The 20,037-nt window shown below is 48.1% G+C and overlaps 1 protein-coding gene across 2 annotated transcripts; it reads right to left on the bottom strand.

Moving 5' to 3' along the window:
- Positions 1-1,631: 1,631 nt before the first annotated feature.
- Positions 1,632-12,018, bottom strand: VPS4A (vacuolar protein sorting 4 homolog A). 2 transcript variants are annotated; one of them, XM_037041396.1, is made up of 11 exons: positions 11,852-12,018; positions 8,416-8,527; positions 8,173-8,320; positions 6,783-6,841; positions 6,586-6,705; positions 5,944-6,100; positions 5,209-5,357; positions 4,832-4,913; positions 4,384-4,603; positions 3,211-3,351; positions 1,632-2,475 (listed from the first exon to the last, which is right to left on the bottom strand). In XM_037041396.1, exons 1-11 carry the CDS (start codon positions 11,870-11,872, stop codon positions 2,374-2,376), a joined length of 1,311 nt encoding a protein of 436 aa, XP_036897291.1. In that variant the 5' UTR covers positions 11,873-12,018; the 3' UTR covers positions 1,632-2,373. The 2 variants fall into 2 exon arrangements, with proteins under 2 accessions (XP_036897291.1, XP_036897290.1); XM_037041395.1 differs by having other exon boundaries at positions 6,783-6,844.
- Between the last annotated feature and the right edge of the window lie 8,019 nt (positions 12,019-20,037).

The following is a 20,037-nucleotide window of genomic DNA, read 5'->3' on the forward strand; positions in this document are numbered from 1 at the left end:
CTATCTCTGTTGCTGACAATATAGATTTACTGTTGTGTGACCAAATCCACCCAGAAGAAAGGATTCGGTCTACAAGTTAAGATACTACAGCCCAAAGGCAAATGCATTTCCAATTAAGACATTCTCTTCCACCTCAGGCAGATGTGTTAGCCATAAAACCCACACATGATCAGCATCTGGAGCTAATGGGTGTTACAGCTACTGAGAATCGGCTGCAGTGAAAGCCAATTTAGACAGAAAGTTCAGAACAGAATTCCTGGTAGGGAAGAAGTGGATTTCAGAATAAGCATTTAGGGGAGGAAATTCCTCTGTAGGTATTAGTCATAATTAACAGAGACTGTGAGGCCACAGAATCAGTCTGAGGTTAGTTCAGCCTCAGTGGGTGCCTGAAAGCTGTGCCTAGAGCCATGAAGACAAACCCTTGCAGCCCTAAAGTTTCTGTTAACCCCTGTGACTAGTCTAAGCCTTCAAGCAGTAAAATGAGGAAGCAGGTTTAAAGGCAAAAGAAGGCAAAGACTTTCTGACTGAAGTAAAGGTAACTAGAGGTATGTAAAAAAATAAAACTAAACACAATGTTGAAATGAGAGGCAGGGGCAGTGTCTTATCCTGGTGTCTAGTTCAGCATTTACAAATGTAACTGGTGGCTGAGGGCACATAACTCACTAAGAAATATGTGGGAACTCCAGAGCAAGTAACAAAAATTTCAGTCACAGTTGCTGTGTAAGTATCACCTGGATGAAGGTCAGGCAGGCTGGTGCTCCAAGTCACGAGGCAGGGCTAACCCACCAGTAATGGAGAGGAGCACAGGGCCTGAGCCCGAGCCTTCAAGAAACTAAGCAAAAGTAGGCTCAATTTAGCAGACACTCCTAATCAGATCAAAGAACCACCACAGTGCAAGGATAAAACAATCCAGGAGTTGACCGTGCACTCAGTTCTGGACCCTTTGGTTTTGAAGATACCAGTTTGGGGAGGGGAGAAGGGCTGGTATGGGGCCAGGCCTTTTCTGCCTTCACAGATGTTCATGGTCAATATGAGTCACCCTCTCCTGCTTCTGCTCCCTGTCAGACAGCATTTCCAAGGCTGACTCTGGAGCCTTGGGTGTCTCCCAATCAGGGGTCACAAATTCAAGTGGCCAGAGCGACTAGGCAAACAGTGCAAATGTGTGAACAGGCCAATGGGGCTAGTGAACTGCGGAGCATGTCACCATCTGAGTAAAGCCATTCCTGCTCAGCAGCAGCTGATAGGCTGCCTCAAGGGGACACAGGCCCAGCATCACCTAACTGAATTTTTATATCTACCCTTGATTTTTGGTAGCAGAGCAAAGGAAACAGCTGCAGGCCACATCTGGCTCACAGGCTTCCCAATCTGACACTCTGATCTGGAGGCTGAACAGGAAGGAAAACTCAAGTCCCTCAACACTCCTGGCCACACTTTCCAGTCCCTGGGAAAATAAAGGTCTCACGAACCCATCTGGAATACAGGCCTAGGCACCGCAGCAGTCGGCAACATTCCTCCTTCCTACTCTGCAGGAGAGAAGACAGCAGAGAAATCCAGAAGGAGGTGTTTCCAGTGGAAGCAAGCATGGCCTTTGAAGAGCTCCAGACAAGAGTCAAAGAGATCACGCAGGTGGCTCAAGAAGGGAAAAGGATTTATTAGCACATTTCCAGGGCAGGGACCCGGGGCCAGTGGCTGGGTTGTGTTCTCACATTCAGAGGGAAGAAAAGGCAGCAGTGAAACCCGCCTGACTGCCTCCACTCATTCTGATTCACACAGCTTTGTGCTCACAGACCATCCTCTCCTCCTGCAAGGAGGACACAGGACACAGGATGCCAACCTAGGGAGGTGCGAATGGCCTGGCTTTACTCTTGGCCTTTACAGGCAGAGCTTGGGCTGGGGATCCAGGGCATCAGTCATTCTTCACAAGGAGCAAATCTGGGTCTGAAAGGAATGAGCCATGGGGCCTCTGCAGGTCTGCTGCACCAACCCCACAGCACGGGCTCCCACTCCTTGATGTTTCCAGGTGATTTTAACTTTATTTATAAACAAAATGAAAATCCAAGCAGCATTAATTTAGGAGAACAAAAAACAGTTTAAAAAAATACAGAGGGGCAGGAGAAGGAGTTGGTGAGCATCCAAGAGGAAGAGGAGGAAGTAAGAAGAACCAGTATCTCATTGGCTGCCGAATGTACTTCTGCGTCTCTGTGCCTGGGAGCCCCCTCCTTCCTGCTCCTTGACTGGCGGCCAGACAGCAGAGGGGACACTGTAGGGACTTTAGGAGAAGCCCTGGAGCCCTGTCTGGCTGCCGACATGGGGAGTGCATGAATTTACCCCAATCAACTTCCCACCTTCACTGTCACCAGAGTGAAGAAGCTTTTAACCCTCCTGTCCAAAGTCCTCTGAGAATTTCTTCACTTTCAGGAGGTCATCTGCATTCACGGTGGGCCGAGTGGTGGCCAAAGACCGGAGCATGTCCGACTGCAAAGACAAGAGCATGTGGCTGAGGAGTAGCTGGGCTCCAGGCCCTCAGCCTCCCAGCAGCACAGACCCCTGCAGTCTAGGGTAGGAAGAGGCCAGCCTGCGAGGTCAGCCCCAGCTCCAAACGCAGAACTTCCTGCGGCTGCCTGGCTTCTGCCTGGATGCCTCCTGGGGCAGGGATGCTCTTCCCTCCCAAGGCAGCTCATGTCATCTCCAGATGGGCCTACTTCCAGTCTGAGGGAATCTAAGATCCCATCCTCTCTTATGTCCTGTGGGAAGCTCTTTCTAACTGCACACCCACCATACCAGCCACAAGGCAGACAGCTGTCACATAGAATGGGCAAGACCATCAGCAAGACTAGGATAAGGGGAAGTTAAGACTAGCCAGGTGAGAGGCTGCCTATGCAACTCCACCAAATCACGTGGTGCGGACATTCATTCGCTGGTTCCTTCCATGTACAGAACAAGCCAACCCCGTGGAATAAGGCAGTCATATCACCTGGCCTTTACCCTTTTGCTGAAGAAAATAAAATTCTAATAGTATGGCCTCCATCCTGGGCTCTCACTAAGTCTAACAGCAGGAGCCCTAGCTACTCAGAAACCCAAGGGCCATTCTCTGTTTAGAAGGAGCCACAACTGCCTAGGACAGAAAAGGGGAAAACCTGATTTTAATTTTTGGAGCCAAGCCCCCAATTTTCCAGGCTGTGCAGTCCTCCCTTCCAGATGGCCACTTACCATGCAAACCACAGGTTCTAAGAGTTTGTCACTAGGGACATCCATCCAAGTCATCTCCATGGCCCCTGGGTCCCCTGGTGAGCATGGGGTCAGGAGGTCGTTGATCATAATGCTAGGGTTGGTGCGGGAAGGGCCACAGACCTGAAACCAAACAGGAATTTGATTGGCTGAAGGGGCTGCCCCTTGGTTTTGGAGGAAGGGGCAGGACACTTCAGATTTCTGGGTCCTGAACAGAGGGTAATGGCAGGGTACGAATGAATGCCTGGGTCTCTAGGTCATTGTCTGAGGAAGGATGGGCTCCTTCAAAACTCTCAGACTGAGTAGTCGAAGTGGCTTGAAATCTGATTTCAGAAGTTCAAGGTCAGCATGCTATTCCAGCCATGTCCTTCAGAATTTCATTTTGTGGCCCCAAATGCCTTGGTATCTTCCTATTCCTAATTAACTCAAGTTTCACCATGAGTGCAACGACATCAAAAATGTTTTTCCAACTGAAATCTCTATTGGCAACATTCTCCCAAATATCCGAAGGTTCCTTCCCTCACCTACTTCAATTCTTAACTCGAATGTCACCCAGTGTGGCCCATCCTTAAAGAGTGCAACCTGCCCCCCTCCCCAACCTCGGAAATGCCAGACCTCCTTTCCCTGCTCTCTTGCCCCTCACCGCCCTCCGAGAAATGAGTCTGTTTTGGTTGTTGCTTGACTCCTCCACTAGAAAGGAGCCTCCTAGAAGGCAGAGATTTCTGCCTGCTGAGGTCGGTTACCAACGTCTCCACAGCATCTAGAATGAGACCAGGCACAGAGCAGGGCCCTTGGCAGACGCTTAGCAGATCTGCTGCATGGAGTTCCTCCTTACACTGTGTGGTTTTGTACCTACAACTTTTTAAACACTGAGTCAGGCCCACCACACACACTAGCACAGTGCTGACAGTGAGGGTGGTGGAGGTGACTGCCATGGTACCCTGACCTCTAGGTTCATGTGGTCTGAGATGGTCACACTCAAGCAAGAACTGCAGGGAAGGGGAGAGCAGATACAACCCTGACCCCTGGGACCAAAGGGTCACTCTGCACTTGCCCTTGGTTCTCCAGGAGACCCAAGGTGTGTCAGTTGGCAAAAGAAGCTGATATCCCCTTTCTTGTGACACTTTCTAAGCAATTCCTTGCTGGCTCACTCACCTTTTTGAAGTGTGTTGCTGACTGTACTTTTCTAACAGGCTGCATGAGGGAGTCCCGCACGATGATGCTGATGTCTGCACCTGAGTAGCCTTCTGTCTTTCGAGCCAGCTCATGGATATTGGCATCCGTGAGGTTATGGGGGGTGCTACCCAGGTGCAAGCGGAACATCTGGGCACGGGCAGCCTCCTCTGGCAACGGGATGTAAATCCGCTTTTCAAACCTAGAGAGCCAAGCACACGGCTGGACTTGAGAGCAGATGGAGGAGGAGTCTTAATGCAGGGGCACAGCAGGGCCCTCCAGAGCTGGCTTCATTCGGGGCACTGCTCATCAGGCAGACACAGAGAAGCCTCCAGAAAAATGAGGTCAGGCTGCATCCCCGGCTGTGGTGGCACGTTGACCATGGCCAGAGAAAGAGCTCAGCCCCTGGCTCCTATTGGGGAAGACTCACCTCCTTCTAATGGCCGAATCCAGCACCCACGGGATGTTTGTGGCACCAAGAACCAGAGTCCCATCGTTGTTATTCCCCACCCCTAGAGACAAAGGGAAACACAGACACTGACTCAGCACACCTGCAGGGATTGGTCAAAACCTGTGGGAAAGAACCTTGGGGGCTCTGTACTCAACTGCCATCCCTGTGTCACGTGCCACGGTGGTCGGGGGTGGGAGGGTGCTCTCCAGCTTCCCTGGAGCAAAGAGCCCCGATGTTCTGCCTGCCTCAGGAGGGGCAGGGAGGAGGGCAACGCTATAGGGACCTCTCCACAATGAAAAGAGACGGGCTGAGAATTGCTTCTAGAACTAGGAAGGAAACCCAAGAAGAGCACGTACCCTGCATCTGGACCAAGAACTCTGTTTTGATCCTTCGGGCAGCCTCACTCTCATTTTCATTGCGGGATCCGCAGAGGGAATCCACCTCATCGATGAAGATTATGGAAGGCTTGTGCTGCCTGGCCAGCTCAAACAGGTTCTTGACTAGCCTGTGAAGGTGAAAATGGGGTTGGCACAATGGGGTTGGGACAGGCCCAGCCAGAGTCCCAGTCACCACTTCTGTCACCCTTCCGACAAGGAGGTTGAGACTCTAGTCATGCTTGGATGTCAGAAAACACAGTGGAGGTAACAAATCCCCTGGCAGCTCTGTACCAAGAGGACACACAAGCCTGACGTCAGCTTTGATCCTGGCAGCCCCTTCCACTAGCTCTGGATTTAAGACTAGTCACTTCCCTCCCTCTCAGCCTCAGTTTCATCACCTGCAAAACAGGAGTCGGTGTGGGAAATAAGTTAATTCCAAAGTCCCCAGCAGAGGATGCTCACCCGATACCCAATTATTGGGAGTGCCTTTTTCTTCTCTTCACAAAGACTCATCTCTTCCAAGTTCCCTTCCCATTTCAGCCGTCCTAGTCAGGACAGTATCCCACCCAACAAGCTAGCAAGATACCCCTCTGCTGGCCACTGCTCCCTAAGATCCAATGGCAGCTCCTCTCGGAGGTGACTCCACAGGCAGGGGGTCTGGGCCACCCGCAACTGCAGGGGATGGCAGCAGAGCAGGGCCTGGGGCTGACTTACTTCTCACTCTCCCCCAACCACTTAGACATCAAGTCTGAGGAGGACACAGAGAAGAAGGTGGAGTTGTTGGCCTCTGTTGCCACCGCCTTGGCCAGGTAGGATTTCCCTGTGCCAGGGGGTCCAAAGAGCAGTATCCCTCGCCAGGGGGTACGCTTGCCTGTGGGAAAGAATGAAGTTAGCTTCTGACTGGGGAAGGGGAACAGAAGAAAGCAGAGGGGCCTTAGTCACTGTAAATACAGTCAGAAATGGAAAGTTCTACAACACACTGATTCTAAAAGCAAAGGAGTAAAAGGAATTAAATTACCTGCCAAGAGCATGCTGGCTCATGACCCACATGACTTTGCAAAGTGACAGTGGCTGGCACTAGTTCCTGACCCTGCCCACCCACTGGGACAATCAAATCAAAGTTCTAGTCATAAAGACATTTCTGACACCAAGAGAAGCCAAGGATTAGATGACCACAATGGGCATGCCCTGGGGCCTTTCCCAGTGGGAGTCCCGAGAAGGCCAGGCCTCATCCATGAAGGGCAAAGGGAGCTAGGTTGCCACCTGCTCCTGAACACCTTCTGAGTGAGAGCCTTGAGCCTGCTGCCTCAGAAGCTGAGGTTTTTACATCTGGACCTATGGTGGCTCAACCCTTACCTGTGAACAAGTGTGGAAATTTAATTGGCAATATGACAGCTTCTTTGAGGGCCTCCTTGGCCCCCTCCAGCCCGGCCACATCATTCCACCGAATGTTTGGCTTCTCCATCACAACGGCACCTGCAGGAGGCAGAGCCTTCAACCCAGAGCCCCCACCTCCCTGCCCCCAGCACAGCCCTGGGCCTCGAGCCTCTTACCCATCAGTTGTTCTTGCAATTTCTTTTTCTCTGGATTATCCCCTTCACTGTCACTATCGCTGCTGGGAAAGGAGACAGAAGATGATAGGTTGGAGCAAGAGAAGGCCGGTAAGGAGGCTCTCAGAGCGAGGCCAGGCTCTGGTGGTAAAGGGATGCTCTCCCTGCTCAACAGTGGTGACGGACCCACAGACAGTTACCCCGAGTACATTCAGGGCCTACATGGATCCTCTAGGAAACTCTCATAACCCATCCTCGTTGCTTCACCAAAGGGATAAGAACAGAGACATGTGCCCTTTCTAGAGCCCAGTGTGGGACATGTGCTTTGGCTGGACTTCAAGAGCAGCCAGGCAAGGCAAGCAATTGGAGCTCTCACTGGCCTCTCATATGGACTCAAAACCAGACAGCAAGTGGCTCTGACTTGGAGAAGAGGTAAGTCTTCTTAGGTCTACAGGGGAGCACCTGGAAAAGAAACACAGCCGCTGTCGTTCCCCCTCCCCCAGCCTAGACCAATCCCTATCCGGATGTAAGTGATTTGCCATCCTCAAAACTCCTGCAGCCCTCCTGGAGATGCTTGGCTTCCTGTCCCTTCCTTGGTGGGTCTCACTCCAGGGACTCCTCTGCACCCAGGAGCAGAGCCTCTCATCTCTGGTGATACAGCTGACACAACACCCACCTCTCTCTACTCCTTGGCCATCCTGCCCAGGATCCTCCCCTCACCTCCAGGACACCACTGGCCTCTGTGCTCAGGTAACTGGAATCTTCAGTGGGCAAACCACAGACACGAAGAGAGAAAGTGCAGAGGGAACACACACAGGCCCCACGTTCCAGCTCTGCAACTTTGGCAATCTCTGAACCTGAGGCTGTTGCCTCACAGGTTAAAGAGGACACCTGATGGCAACCGCAGCTGACATTATTTAACCCCCACTGCACACCAAGCTCTATTCTCAGGGCCTCACCCCATCATCTCATCTGCTCCTTAGAGCAACGCCAGGAGTGAAGTCCCATTATCTACTTCTTCCTCCTACCAATGAGGAGCCTGGAGGCATGGGGATGGGGAGGGGGAGGTCATGGCCCTTGTCCAAAGGCCACACAACTAGAAAGTAGCAGAGCCACTTTCTGGGTTATACGCAGAGGGTCTGGCTGCAGAGTCCAAGGCTAGTAACTGCCACGCCAGCTGCCCAGCCCAGATCCAACGAGATAGTGTACACAGAGTTATTCTGAAAGCGTTTGACGAAAGCAGCTATGGGCTGCTGTGAGTAAAATTCCCTGGAAGAAAGGTGCTGTGGAAGTGCAAGGTGGCATTAGCACCAAAAATGACAGCAACAGAGGAAGAGGGCACGTCCTTGTGGGGGCTCTGGTCCTGGTAGATCCTGCCCTCCCCCATACTCACCCCTTGCTCTCACTCTGATTCTCCTTGACTGGCTTCTTGCCATGTTTCTCCTTGTTCCGTAAATAATCCTTAAGCTTCTCTGCCCGGTCTAGGTACTGCATGCACTTGGCTCGAATGCTCTCCTTGGCCTTGTCACTGTGTGCCTCATCTGCAAAAGGAGAACCCAAGAGAGGCCCTGTGAGTCCCCAGGGGCCCGCTCTCCTCTCACAGGGGCTCGGTGGCTGGGGAGGGCCCATGACTCACATTTGATAGCGTGTAGGAAATACTCCACGGCATGCTGGTAGAGTCGGAGCGCCTCCTCGTAATTTTTGGCTTTATCCTCTTCTGTGGCTTTGGTCACCAGATCAATGGCTTTCTGAAAAGGCAAAGTGAATGGCTCAGTGCTTCCCAAGGGATCCAAAAGCCTTGGGGTACCAAACAGGAGGACTATACTGATGGGAGATCTCACCAAGCCCGGGAATTAGTCAGTCACAGACCATTATGTTGACCTACTTTTAACATTAACGCAAAAGGCCTTAAAAGGATGTTTTAAAAGATAGCCATCCCTCTTCACAAGGCACTCAATGCAATGAAAGCAACCTCCTCCTCAGCTGTCACTCTGGATTTCAGCAAGCGGAAGCCTGATGAAATAGCTCAGGTTACAGTTCCCAGGGAAAGTTCAGTTTCTATTTCGTACCTCAAGGGAAAGAGAAATGGACCCTGACTTAGAGCCTGGAACAAGAGAAACACCAGAACCAATTGATTCCTGTGTTGTTTAGCAGGGAGGCCAGAAAAAGCACTTGACCTCAAGGGCCAGAGAAGAGCCAGCCAGCAAGAAAGTCCTTCATCGATCTGAATTTTACGAGATGAACTTAAAGGGGATCTGCCGACCCAACCTGCTTGTCTAGGCTGAAAAGAAATGATGGTTTCATCAAGTTGATACCTAGCGAAAAGTTACTTAGACACATGGGTCAATTTGCCAGCATCTCCAGTAATAAAAGTGCTGGCTTACCCCACAGGCATATATGTGCTGCCAATTGAGGGGAACAGCCCTCTGGAACCTTTTAAGAGCTCTGTGAGTGTCTTTGCGCATCTCGTAAATCCTGTAGCCTGTGCTCTAGACTGAACTTGCAGCACTCTGGATCTTTCAGGCAGCTGCCCCACACTCACATATCCCATTTTAGAAACCACAGCTTCACCAGCCCAGGAAGCACTCCCAGAATTATCATTGTCAAGCTGATACGGTACTAGACACCAGGCAGGCCAATCCCACTGCTATACACACAGTTCCACTCACAGCAAACAATAAACCTCCTACCAGCTCTTGGCAGGGCCCAGGCTTTTGTGCGGCCCTTCCCCATCTGAAAGCAAGAAGTCTCAAAAAGAGACACAGATAGCTCTACAAAACTAACATGGGTAGGTCAGGCTAAGTTGATGTTAACTCACTAGGTTGAAGAGATGAGGAAAGGGCCCTAGCTGGTGTAGTTCAGTGGATTGAGCGCAGGCTGCAAACCAAAGAGTCACCGGTTCAATTTCCCAGTCAGGGCACATGCCTGGGTTGCAGGCTAACTCCCCCAGTGGGGGCCATATGAGAGGCCCACACACTGATGTTTCTCTCCCTTTCTCCCTCCCTTTCTCTCTCTCTCTCTAAAAATAAATAAATAAAATTTAAAAAAAGAGAGAGATGAGGAGAGGTGAGACTGCAGGCTATTTTCAAGCTTCAGCACCCTCCACTACCTACAAATAGAGAATGGCTAGGAGCCCTAAACCTTCTGACTGGATTAGCTTCAACACAGGCTTCACTTGCCTACTCTCTCCCGGATGACAGCCCTTCAGATAACACATGAAAGGGGTGTCCCTGTTCCTGGCGGTTCTTGGTTCTCTTCTCCAGAACAAATACCCGCAGTTCCTCGGACTTCTTCACTCTATGCAGCTTCTGGTTTAGCTTTGTACTTTTGAAAGATGGGGACAGACAGGTATGTGGCAGGTATGTGGCAGAGCAGGCCCATCTCTTCTCAGCTTCTTGATACTACATTAATGAATGCACTTGAGATTTTTCTGCCACCCACATACAGTTTTTCAAGTGCAAAAGGACTCAGGTGCAATTTGGAGAGGGACAGTTTTGCATAACAGGAGGGTAAGGTGAGAAAACTGCCAGCCCTGCTGCACCTGTAGTAACACGTATTGCAAAAGATGAGGATGAAAGAAAAGGGCTGTGAAAATGTACTAACAAGAGGAACTGGCAAACTTTCAGAACATGACCAGAGAGCAAATATTTTAGACTTTGCTGGCCATACAATCTCTCTAGCAACAACTCCTCCCTGCCTTGGTAGCCCCAAAGCAGCCACAGACAATACATAAACAAGTGAGCAGGGATGTGTTCCAATAAAACTTTATTTACAAACATTGAAATTTGAATTTCATGATTTTCACATATCCTTTTAAAAATATGAAAGCCTACAACATATGTTACAGGAAAGAAGCCAGTCACAAAGGACTTCATATTGTATAATATCCATTTATATAAAATTTGCCCAGAATAGGCAAATCCAGGGGGATAGGAAATAGACTAGTGGCTGGGAAGGATAGAGGAGTTGGGGGGGTGAAAGCTACAGGGTACAGGGTTTCTTTTGGGGTGAGTGATTGTGGTGATGGCTGCAAATATTTTGGGGGTGAGTGATTGTGGTGATGGCTGCAAAACACTGTGAATATTCTAAAAGCATTGAATGGCACACTTTAAATGGGTGAATTGTATGCTGTATGAGTTATATATTAATAAAGACGTTTATAAAAATATGTAAAAAAAAAACATTCTTAGCTCACAGGCTATACAAAAAACTAGGCAGGTGGAACCTGCAGGTGGAAGTTTCCCCACTGTTCCTGCTTTTTCCTCCACCTGAAGCAGCCATCTCTCCTCCACCTCCAGGAATCTGAATGACTACCCATCCTTTTATGACTCCGTCAAATGCCACTTGTTCCAGGAAGTCCTGCCTAACTCTCCCAAGCTCTGTATCTGTCATCACTTAACTGAGCACTTACTATGTAGTTGACAACATGTTAAGAATGCTTTACCGGAACTAATCTAGAGTCACTGTCACAACAACCCTACTCCAGACACTAGGATCACGTAACTAGCCCAAGGTCACATACTAGTGTGGGTGGCAGAGTCGACACTCAAACCCTGGTCAGAGGCCTGCCCATGTTTATGTTTTCCGGCCAAGCAGGACTGGCAGCAACTGGGTGGGTCAGTCACGCATCCAGGTGGCGCCACCCCAGCACCACCCTGCACAATCTAGGCAATGAATGAAGGGTCGTTGCCCGAAAAAAGGAAATCGGAGAACAGGGAAGAAGCAGGGGCTTGCTGGAAAGGAGGCAGGAGGAGGAGGGACAGTGAGCAGCTGGGCTGCGGGCCCGAGCGTCCCAGGCGGCGACTGTGAGGCCCGGGTGAGGCTGAGCCCCACGGCGGCCTGGGGGCTGCCAGCTGCACGTAGCGGCCTCGGGGCTCGGCCAGGGCAGCAGGGCCGGGCGTTCTGGAAGGGAAGTGGCCCTCGACTCCGAGCGGGTGAACACAGAAACCGGCGCAGGCAGCTACGGGGCGGCGGGGCTCTGAGGAGGCCCTGCGCCCGCCCAGGCTGCCGGCGAGCAGGCCCCGCCGCGCCTCCTGCGGCCTCTGCAAACCGGCCGGGCCGCGCCGAGGTACCTGGAGGGTTGACGTTGTCATTTCATCTCCTGGGTCCGCCTCACACCCCGCAGCGCTGCTTGCGGCCTCGGTCCGGCCTCGGAGAGCCGAGGTACTAGGTCCGGCGCGGGGAAGGGCGGCTGCTGGCAGCTGGAGTGGCCTCCGAGAACCAGAGAGGAACGCGGCCCAGAGTGGTCGGGCCTGAGCAGCGCGGCTGCCCCCAGCGGTCACGGCCAGCACTGCAGGCACCACTCCTTGCCGCCCAGGCTGTGACACGGCGGGGGCGTGTCGGGGGTGGGCGGGGCGGGGCGGGGGCGGGGCCGCGAACTCCCGGAGGGTTGGGGTGGGGCCTGGGGGCGGGGCCAGAGGCAGAGCTGGGTAGAACTTCAAGTCCCAGACCCCACTTCGAATGAAACAGCGTCTGTAGGGTAGTAAACGTTAGCTCCAAAAGTTCTGGGTTCCTGATATTTAATGGGTATAACTAATAAACAGTAGCTACCTCTTCTGGCTTTTGAGGGTACTGAGTGAGCTAGCTAATGTAAACACAGTGTACTCCACTGGGTCCCAGTGCCTGGTAATTTATAATGCCCATGGCTCTGTCTAAAGGTATTTTTTTTTGTTGGAGGTAGTTGTTTTTCATATTAACGCTTCTACTTTCCTCTTTCGGAAAAAGTGGTTTCCTTAAACCTTTATAGCTAGGGGGTTTATTCCGGTGAACTTCAGTATAGCAGGTTGGCTGTTCCCATTCATTCACTTAACAACATTTAGTCAACATAGACTATGTGTGGAGCTCTGTGTAGTTTCTGGAGATACAGGAATGATACAAACAGTTCTAGGGGGACCTGCAGTCTAAGGAGAAAGATAATGTACATCAGGAAAAACTATGTAGTAAGCCTGTGTGTGAAAACCCATGTGCTGTGTGGGCTTCTAACAGCCAACTGCCCAAGATAGGAGGTCAGAAAGGTTCCCATTAATTAAGGGTTGAAGGGGCTGGGGCAGAACATTCTAGGTTGATGAAACAGCCTGTGCAAAGGTCCTGAGTCCCTAAGGAGGCCACTGGTGGAATTTAAGAAACTGGAAGAAGGCTCAGATAGCCAGAGAGCAGAAAGTAGTTAAGTCTGCTGCCCCCGGATGAAGTGATGTCAGGGAGTTTGGAAGGGGCCAGGACATTTGGCTATGGTCAAGATTTTGGGTTTTATCCTAAGAACAATGAGAAACTTTTTTTGGGTAGATGACTCTACCGTTGTATGCACAACAGATTGCAGGGATGGGGTGGCTATTTTATATGAAGCTATTGCTGTGGTCCAGAAGAGTAAGGGAAGCTTGGACTTGGGGGAGGGGGACTTGGAGAGACATACACAGAACGGGGAAGTTTTGGAAGACAAATCATAAGTGTTCAGAAGTGGATTAGATATGGGATATGGTGAGGGTCAGGAGGGGACTCCTGGGTTACTGGCTTTAGCACCTGGACCAATGGTAGTGCCACTGAGATGGAGAGTACTGGAAAAAGATCAGGTTTGGGGCAGGAGGTAGAGGGGTGAAGAGTTTGAGATGCCTTTGAAATGTCAAGTGTCAGATATGTGTATCTGGAAGTCAGAATAAAGATGAGGGTTGGAGATGCACATCTGTGAGACATCTGGGTATAGGTGGAAATGGAAGTTGTTTGAATAACATCTCCTAGGGAAGAGTAGAATATAGCGTGAGGCGAGGAGAGAGCCTAGGACAAAGCATGGACGTTTGTTTAGCCAACCAGAGGAGGATGAGCCTGCAAAAGCAGCTCAGAAAGACAGCTGGAGAGGTAGGATAGCCAGAAGAGTGTCTCGGAAGTCAAGGCAGGGGCGCAGGAGGACTGCGAATAAGGAGAGTGGGACACAGTACCTAATGCAGCTGAGAAGGCGGAAAGTGACATGTAAGATACTGATGACCTCAGCCAGAGATGTTTCAGTAAGTGATGGAAGCAGAAGCCGTACTGCAGAGGGTTGAGAGTGAGTGGGTCATGAGGACATGCAGTCCATGGGGAGGCACAACTCTCTCAAAAAGATTGGGGGAAAGAAAGGGAGGCCCAGAACAATGGCTGCAGGAATCATGGGGTTCAGAAAGGAGTTTTTGATTGACACTAATATGAGAAGAGTTGAGCATGTTTGTAAAACCAGTAGAAAGTATCTAGTAAAGATCAGTGGGGCCCTGGCTGGTGTAGCTCAGTAGATTGAGCGTGGGCCTGCGAACCAGAGGATTGCAGTTCGATTCCCAGTCAGGGCACATGCCTGGGTTGCAGTCCAGTTCCCTGCAGGACAACTCCCAGCAGGGGATGCACAAAAGGCAACCATACATTGATGTTTCTTTCCCTCTCTCCTTCCCCTCTAAAGATAAATAAATAAATAAAATCTTTAAAAAAAATAAAAATAAAAAAATAAAGATCAGTGGGAACAGGAATGGGTAGGAGGACTGGCATTAGACATTGTAGCAGGAGAGAAGTAAATAGATGCTTACCTGTGTCGACCAGAAGGTAACAGGAAGGTAGGTGAGTGCCTTTGGGTGGCTTCTATTTTCTCCGTAAATGGAAGGAAAGAAAAACTGCTGAGGGAGGGGGGAGGGGGGAGGGAGGTCTGGGGTTTGAGGAGAGTAAAGATGGTTTGAAATTTAAAGTGAACCAGAAGTCAGCAGTTAGGGGCAAACCTGGTGAAGGTTGGCAACCTCTACAAATGTATAGAGGTACCGATTTGCCTTGTTTCTTTCTCCCCAGTACTCAGATCTTTAGATGCAGGGATTCACCCAGGTGACTGCTAGGAAGACGGAGCAGCAAAGAGATCCACAGGTTTGGTGAGCATGGAATCAGAGCCAGGTAATCGCATAGGAAGAAAGTAAGAGTCAGTGTACTAGTGAGGACCCAAAAGATTGAAGGATGGTCACAGTGAGAGCACGCTGGAGAGGGATGCTTCAGATACTGATTTTGGAAATGGTTGTTTCAGCAATAATGCAGTCCAACGGGCAACCATGGGAGCAGGAAGATGGTGAGATGATGTGATGGGGCATATGGGGAGGTCAAGAACCAAAAGGCCAAAGTGCTGAGCATCCCTGTGGACTGAGTTGGGATAATGACCCGAGTGGCAGGATAAGGTCTCTGATGAGTCTGGGTGAGATGGGGAAGCACACATCCTGGAAGTCGTGGCTTCTTAGCTTCTACCTCAAACATTCTGCTCTTTTAAATACTGACAGAACTGAGTGGGGAAGCTTTTGTTTGCTGGTTTGGCCTCTGGCATAGTCACTGTCCTTTTGCCTCACTGAGGGGGCAGGGCCTGGCACAGGCACTTAATATCTGCTGGGAGAATTAATAATCAACTTATTAGAATTAATAAATGAGCAAACAAAAGAGAGGGACTCCAGCTGGTGGGTGAGAGTGAGGCAGAGAACTGGAGAACGTATTAACCCCACATATTAGATGGGCTGTGTAAGTTGAAAGATGGAATTAAAATTTAAAAATCCCTACAATTAAAAGAGGGCTGGGGGGGGCGGGGCAGGGTTGGGAATATAAGACAGAAAACTGTACTTGAACAATAAATAAATAAATCTAAATTTAAAAAAACATTAAGGAATAAATGATCAAATGTTGTGTGAGGAAGAAAAAAAAGAAGAGGGCTATATTAGTTTGCTAGGGTTGCTATAACAAAATAGCACAAACAGGGTTGCTTTAAACAATAGAAATGTATTTTCTCCCAGCTCTGGAGATCAGAAGTCCAAGATGAAAGTGTTAGTGTTGGTTTCTTGAGGACTCTTTCCCTGGCTTGCGCATGGCCACGCTTTTGCTGTGTCCTCTCAGGGTCTCTGGTCTATGGGTTCACGCCCCAGCCAGTATCTGTGTCCAACTTTCCTCTTATTATAAGGACACCAGTCAGACTGAATTAGCATCCATCCTGATGGACCCATTTCAATGGAGCCATCTCTTTAAAGGCTCTGTCTCCAAACACAGACACACTCTGAGGTGCTGTGGGGTGAATTTTGGCAGTTCACAATTCAGCCCCTAACAAGTTCTGGGCTTGCCATCCACTGGCTGTGGGCGTCTTCAAGTTGTTCTGCCTCCACAACTTTCTTGGACCTCTCACTTACCTTCTGTCTTTCACAAGCCTGCCCTCCAGACACCTTGTAGAGGAACAGTTGTCCTGAGGTGCTGCTGCTGCTGCTGCTGACAACAGGAAATGGGATTTCCTCCCCTCTCACTTAGTCATTGACTTTCTCCTTGGAAATCCTGAAAACAGACTCTGAGAAACCCCTCAGTTCTGCAGTGGCAGTGCCGTTGGTGGGGATGATGGAGTAAGTTGAGGAGGAAAGGGGGAATAAAGGCACTCAATTTAAGTTATTTGTGGGCTGGCACTTGGGGCGTTGTTTAGGCTTGATAATTCTGAATCAGATCAGTACGTTTAAGTTCTAACTTTCTCAGGAGAGCAGAAACCAGACTCTCAGCTCCCACACTTCAGGTAGGAAGTCATTCCATTCGCTCTTTCTTGCACATCACTTTTCTAGACTGGATTCTGATGCTGAGAAGGTGGCACTTGTTAACCCAAGCTCAGGCCAGTGAGTCAGCTCTGCTTAGCTATTACAACTTAGTAAAACCAGACCAGACGGACTCCAGCATTCTAGGGCTCGTGCCAAGGAACAGGCTCCTAATAGTTTATTGAGGAACACCTAGGATGGGGGACCAAGAGCAGTGTGGAGAACAAAAACCAGGTTTAGGTGAGTAACATCTTGGAGAGGTAGGCTAAGATGTCACACAAAGTGAGTGACAGACACTCAAATAAATGGAGCACTGATGATTCCTAATACGATTCCTGAGGAACCATCTCCCCTCTTACTCCTGTGTGTGACTCAAAGTGTGATAAAGCTCGGATGATCCAATGATTAAGCTACCATCACAAAGATGAAACGAGAACCCAAACTAAGTTTTTAATAAGAGTTTGGATTTGCCCTGAATCTGCTTAAAAATAACACCAGAAGGGATTGATGAGACATGACAACCAAACACAATTTGGTACTGGATAGGGAGGGTCTCATGCAAGAAAGGAAAACATCACTGGGACAATGGGTACCATCTGAATGGGGTCTGTGGACGGGGTGGTAGCGCGCTGTACAATGTTGGTTTCCTAACTGGGAGGGCTGGCTGCTGGCAGCACAGGAGAGTGTCCTTGTGTTTGGGAGGTACACAGTAGAGAATTTAAGGCTGATAGAGCATCATGTCTGGAAAAGAAAAAAAAATGATGGAGCAAATGTGGTAAAATGTTAACAGCTGGAAAATGGGTAAAGGTGATGTAGAGGTTCTTTGTACTGTTCTTAAGACTCTCTGGTAGGTTTGGGACTATTTTAACATTAGAAGAATGGAAAAAATACAAGTCTAAAAGCATTTTTTTTATTTACAGTATAAAGATTACAAAGGTATATATTTATTTATATATATAATACCCTTAAGTTACAAACTTTCATTGTAATATACAATGCTATACGTTGAGGTGCAACTCAGGGAAAGTGTTGTCTATGCGTTTGTATTTCTAGAGCACACTTACATAAAGCTTTCTCCTTTTTTAACCAAGAACACAAACACTGCCCTGTTTTATGCCATCGGTGTTGATTTGGTAGTCCGGTGATGCCAGGATTGAAACAACACTGAAAAAAAGTCTTGTTTAAATACAGGCTTCTAAAAAGAAGGAAAAACACCCTCAGAATATCACATACTTTTAATTCTTCTAAGTCTAAATACTTCACGAAAATGAAAGTAGTGTGGGACAGAATACAAACGAGTGAGTATAATCAGAGTTTGCACAGATTAGCCAAAATAGGTCTTCACAGGTAGTAGTTTCTTCTAAAAGACCTTGTGTCCGATACCAAAAGGGAAACAATTCTTTGGGTACCAAGGTCTTATCACACTGAATCCACCCAACAGATTGTAAACATAACACTGGAGTCCTTCCTACACGGCAGGAAAAGGAAAGACAAAACTGGATCTTACAGGAAGGGCGGATTTTCTCTAAGTTGTGAAGAGTATCATCACGACTGAGAACTGTGCCAAACCCAAAACTTAGTTTTAATAATTTCCTCCCCCCCAATTCTCTTAATTGACAAAACAGAGGTGAAAACAACATAACTGACACCCACTCTGAGCAGGACCGAGACAGGAGAAAAGCCTTCTTCCAACCTGGGAGGAACAGACACTTACATGACAATACTCATGTGCTGGTTCCAATAATATATAATCATTAGCACCTGACTGTCAAAGGGCAGGCGAGACAAGGACACTGGAGGTGTGTGCACAACTCCAGGACACTTGAAAACAAAGGGGAAGGAACCCATGAGAGTACGTGCCCCTGCCATTCCAGTCACAGAGTTCAGATCCTATCTGAGCATGATGAAGGACGTTACCCGAAAGGCTGACCCTAGTGATAAAAGGAAAGCAGCTGGACAGGAAAGGGCTGTTACTATAAAAAAATTATGGAAATATTCAAATAATCTCTCATTGTCTTTTAAGTGCCCTTTTTACTGAGTTTGAATGCCAGTGTCTAGAATAAGTGGGATTGTACTAAGTTTTAAATATCTCCATTTTGAGCTCTCATTAAGAAGAAATACTCCACCTACCATGTGTAAGGACTTACAGCAGATGAGATCTTTAAAGGGTGTAAGTATGAAAATGAGTGGGCCAGCACAATTTAGAAATAGGGGCGGGTTAGTTTTGCTCATTATCATTAAAAGCAGCATTTCTTTAAAAACTTTCCCATTGATCCACTTTGGGCAATAGAAAATTGTTGTGATTTATCTCCCTAAGAATATTCTACAGTGTTCTCCTTCCCAGACTAAAATCCTCATTTTGCATTAAAAAAATTATGCATGATGAAAAGACCAGCCTACTGAAATGTGCTTGGAATCCTTTCATGCTGGCATGGCCCAAAGATCGGGTGTCCTTTCAAACACCATGCAGTTTGCCAGATGAGCAGAACTTCTGACATGCTTTGGTGAAGTGGTTTTATACTTAACCTTGGACTGACAGGGGGCGTGGCGTGATTGAGAAGTGATGGGTTATGTGCTACTTGAGGTCGGGAACTTTCTTTCGGACCCTTCCGAGTGCCTGTGAAGAACTGTAAATGCTTATTAGATGAAAGGCTACAGAAATTAATATACTGTTAATTAACTCTGCAATTTCAAAATTTCTCCAAGCCTACAGAGAACCTTTTGTCTATGCATACAAGACTTCTATCACTTTGGAAGAGGTGACAGAACACCCAGGGTCAGGGTGTGTATGTGACTGGGATAAAGAGGGACGCAAAACTAAGGAAGCATTTGTGTCAATGGCATGGAGGTGACGATCACTGCAAAACTGAGTGAGGTACGTGGAGGACTCAGAAGTTAGAAATCTATCAGGTCACTTAACCTGAACTGTCAGGGATAGGAAAAAGTAGGTTTACACTTATAAGTACACAAAATGGAGCTTATTCTTGTATTATTATTTTTTTGATTACTGAATTATTTTCCATATGAACAACTGTAAACCTACTTTTGTCCACCCCTGAATAACAAAGCATTGATAATTTCTCTACTATAGCCTTTTAGTTCCAACTAGTCTGTTTTGGGGCAATTCAAGGGTTACAGCTCATATGGTAGATTTTTGTTGAATATAACTAAATGTTCATTGGAAAATAAGCAGTCATTTGCAAATAGCATATGTATGCATTTTATCAAATATAGATTCAGTTTGAAAAGCAGAATAGGCTTTGGTTCAGTCACCTGAAGTAGAAAGGAAGAATAAGTGGCAAGAGATTAAGTTCAAGTATATCAGTGTTGAAATAATAGAAGAAATCTTGTTAAAATGTTTTTCTAGTTAATATACAGCAATAATTCTTCCAGTTGGCAGTTCAGCTAGTGTCAGAAGGAGACAAGGAAACAGGTGCTGTACATGCCTACTTACTGTACCTCACCTTAACCTGAAATTCAATCCATCATTTACAGGATGAACTTGAATCACCTATCTGCCAGGTGTTTTAGTTTTTTTAGACAAAGGGTTTCAAATCAGCCACTTAAGCTGTCTACTACTAGTGTAAAATAAATTTCACTTAATATCATTACACCATAGGAACAGCTATATTGCTCAAGATAACAGAATCCTGATGTAAAGCATAATTATTTTAAACTGTCTATCATCAAACATTTATCGAGTGTCTATATACTCAGCA

Source organism: Sturnira hondurensis, unplaced genomic scaffold (assembly GCF_014824575.4).
Source record: "Sturnira hondurensis isolate 20B ecotype Veracruz unplaced genomic scaffold, ASM1482457v3 Scaffold0003090, whole genome shotgun sequence".
In the NCBI taxonomy this organism is placed as follows: Eukaryota; Metazoa; Chordata; class Mammalia; order Chiroptera; family Phyllostomidae; genus Sturnira; species Sturnira hondurensis.

Bases quoted from the DNA above. Each gene is read 5' to 3' on its own strand.
- VPS4A (XM_037041395.1), bottom strand. From the start codon at position 11,872: ATGACAACGTCAACCCTCCAG. The intron at 4,604-4,831 runs GTGAGTCTTCCC...TTGGCTCTCTAG, and splicing joins GATTCGGCCATTAGAAGGAG to GTTTGAAAAGCGGATTTACA. The intron at 2,476-3,210 runs GTAAGTGGCCAT...TTGTCTTTGCAG, and splicing joins TAGAACCTGTGGTTTGCATG to TCGGACATGCTCCGGTCTTT.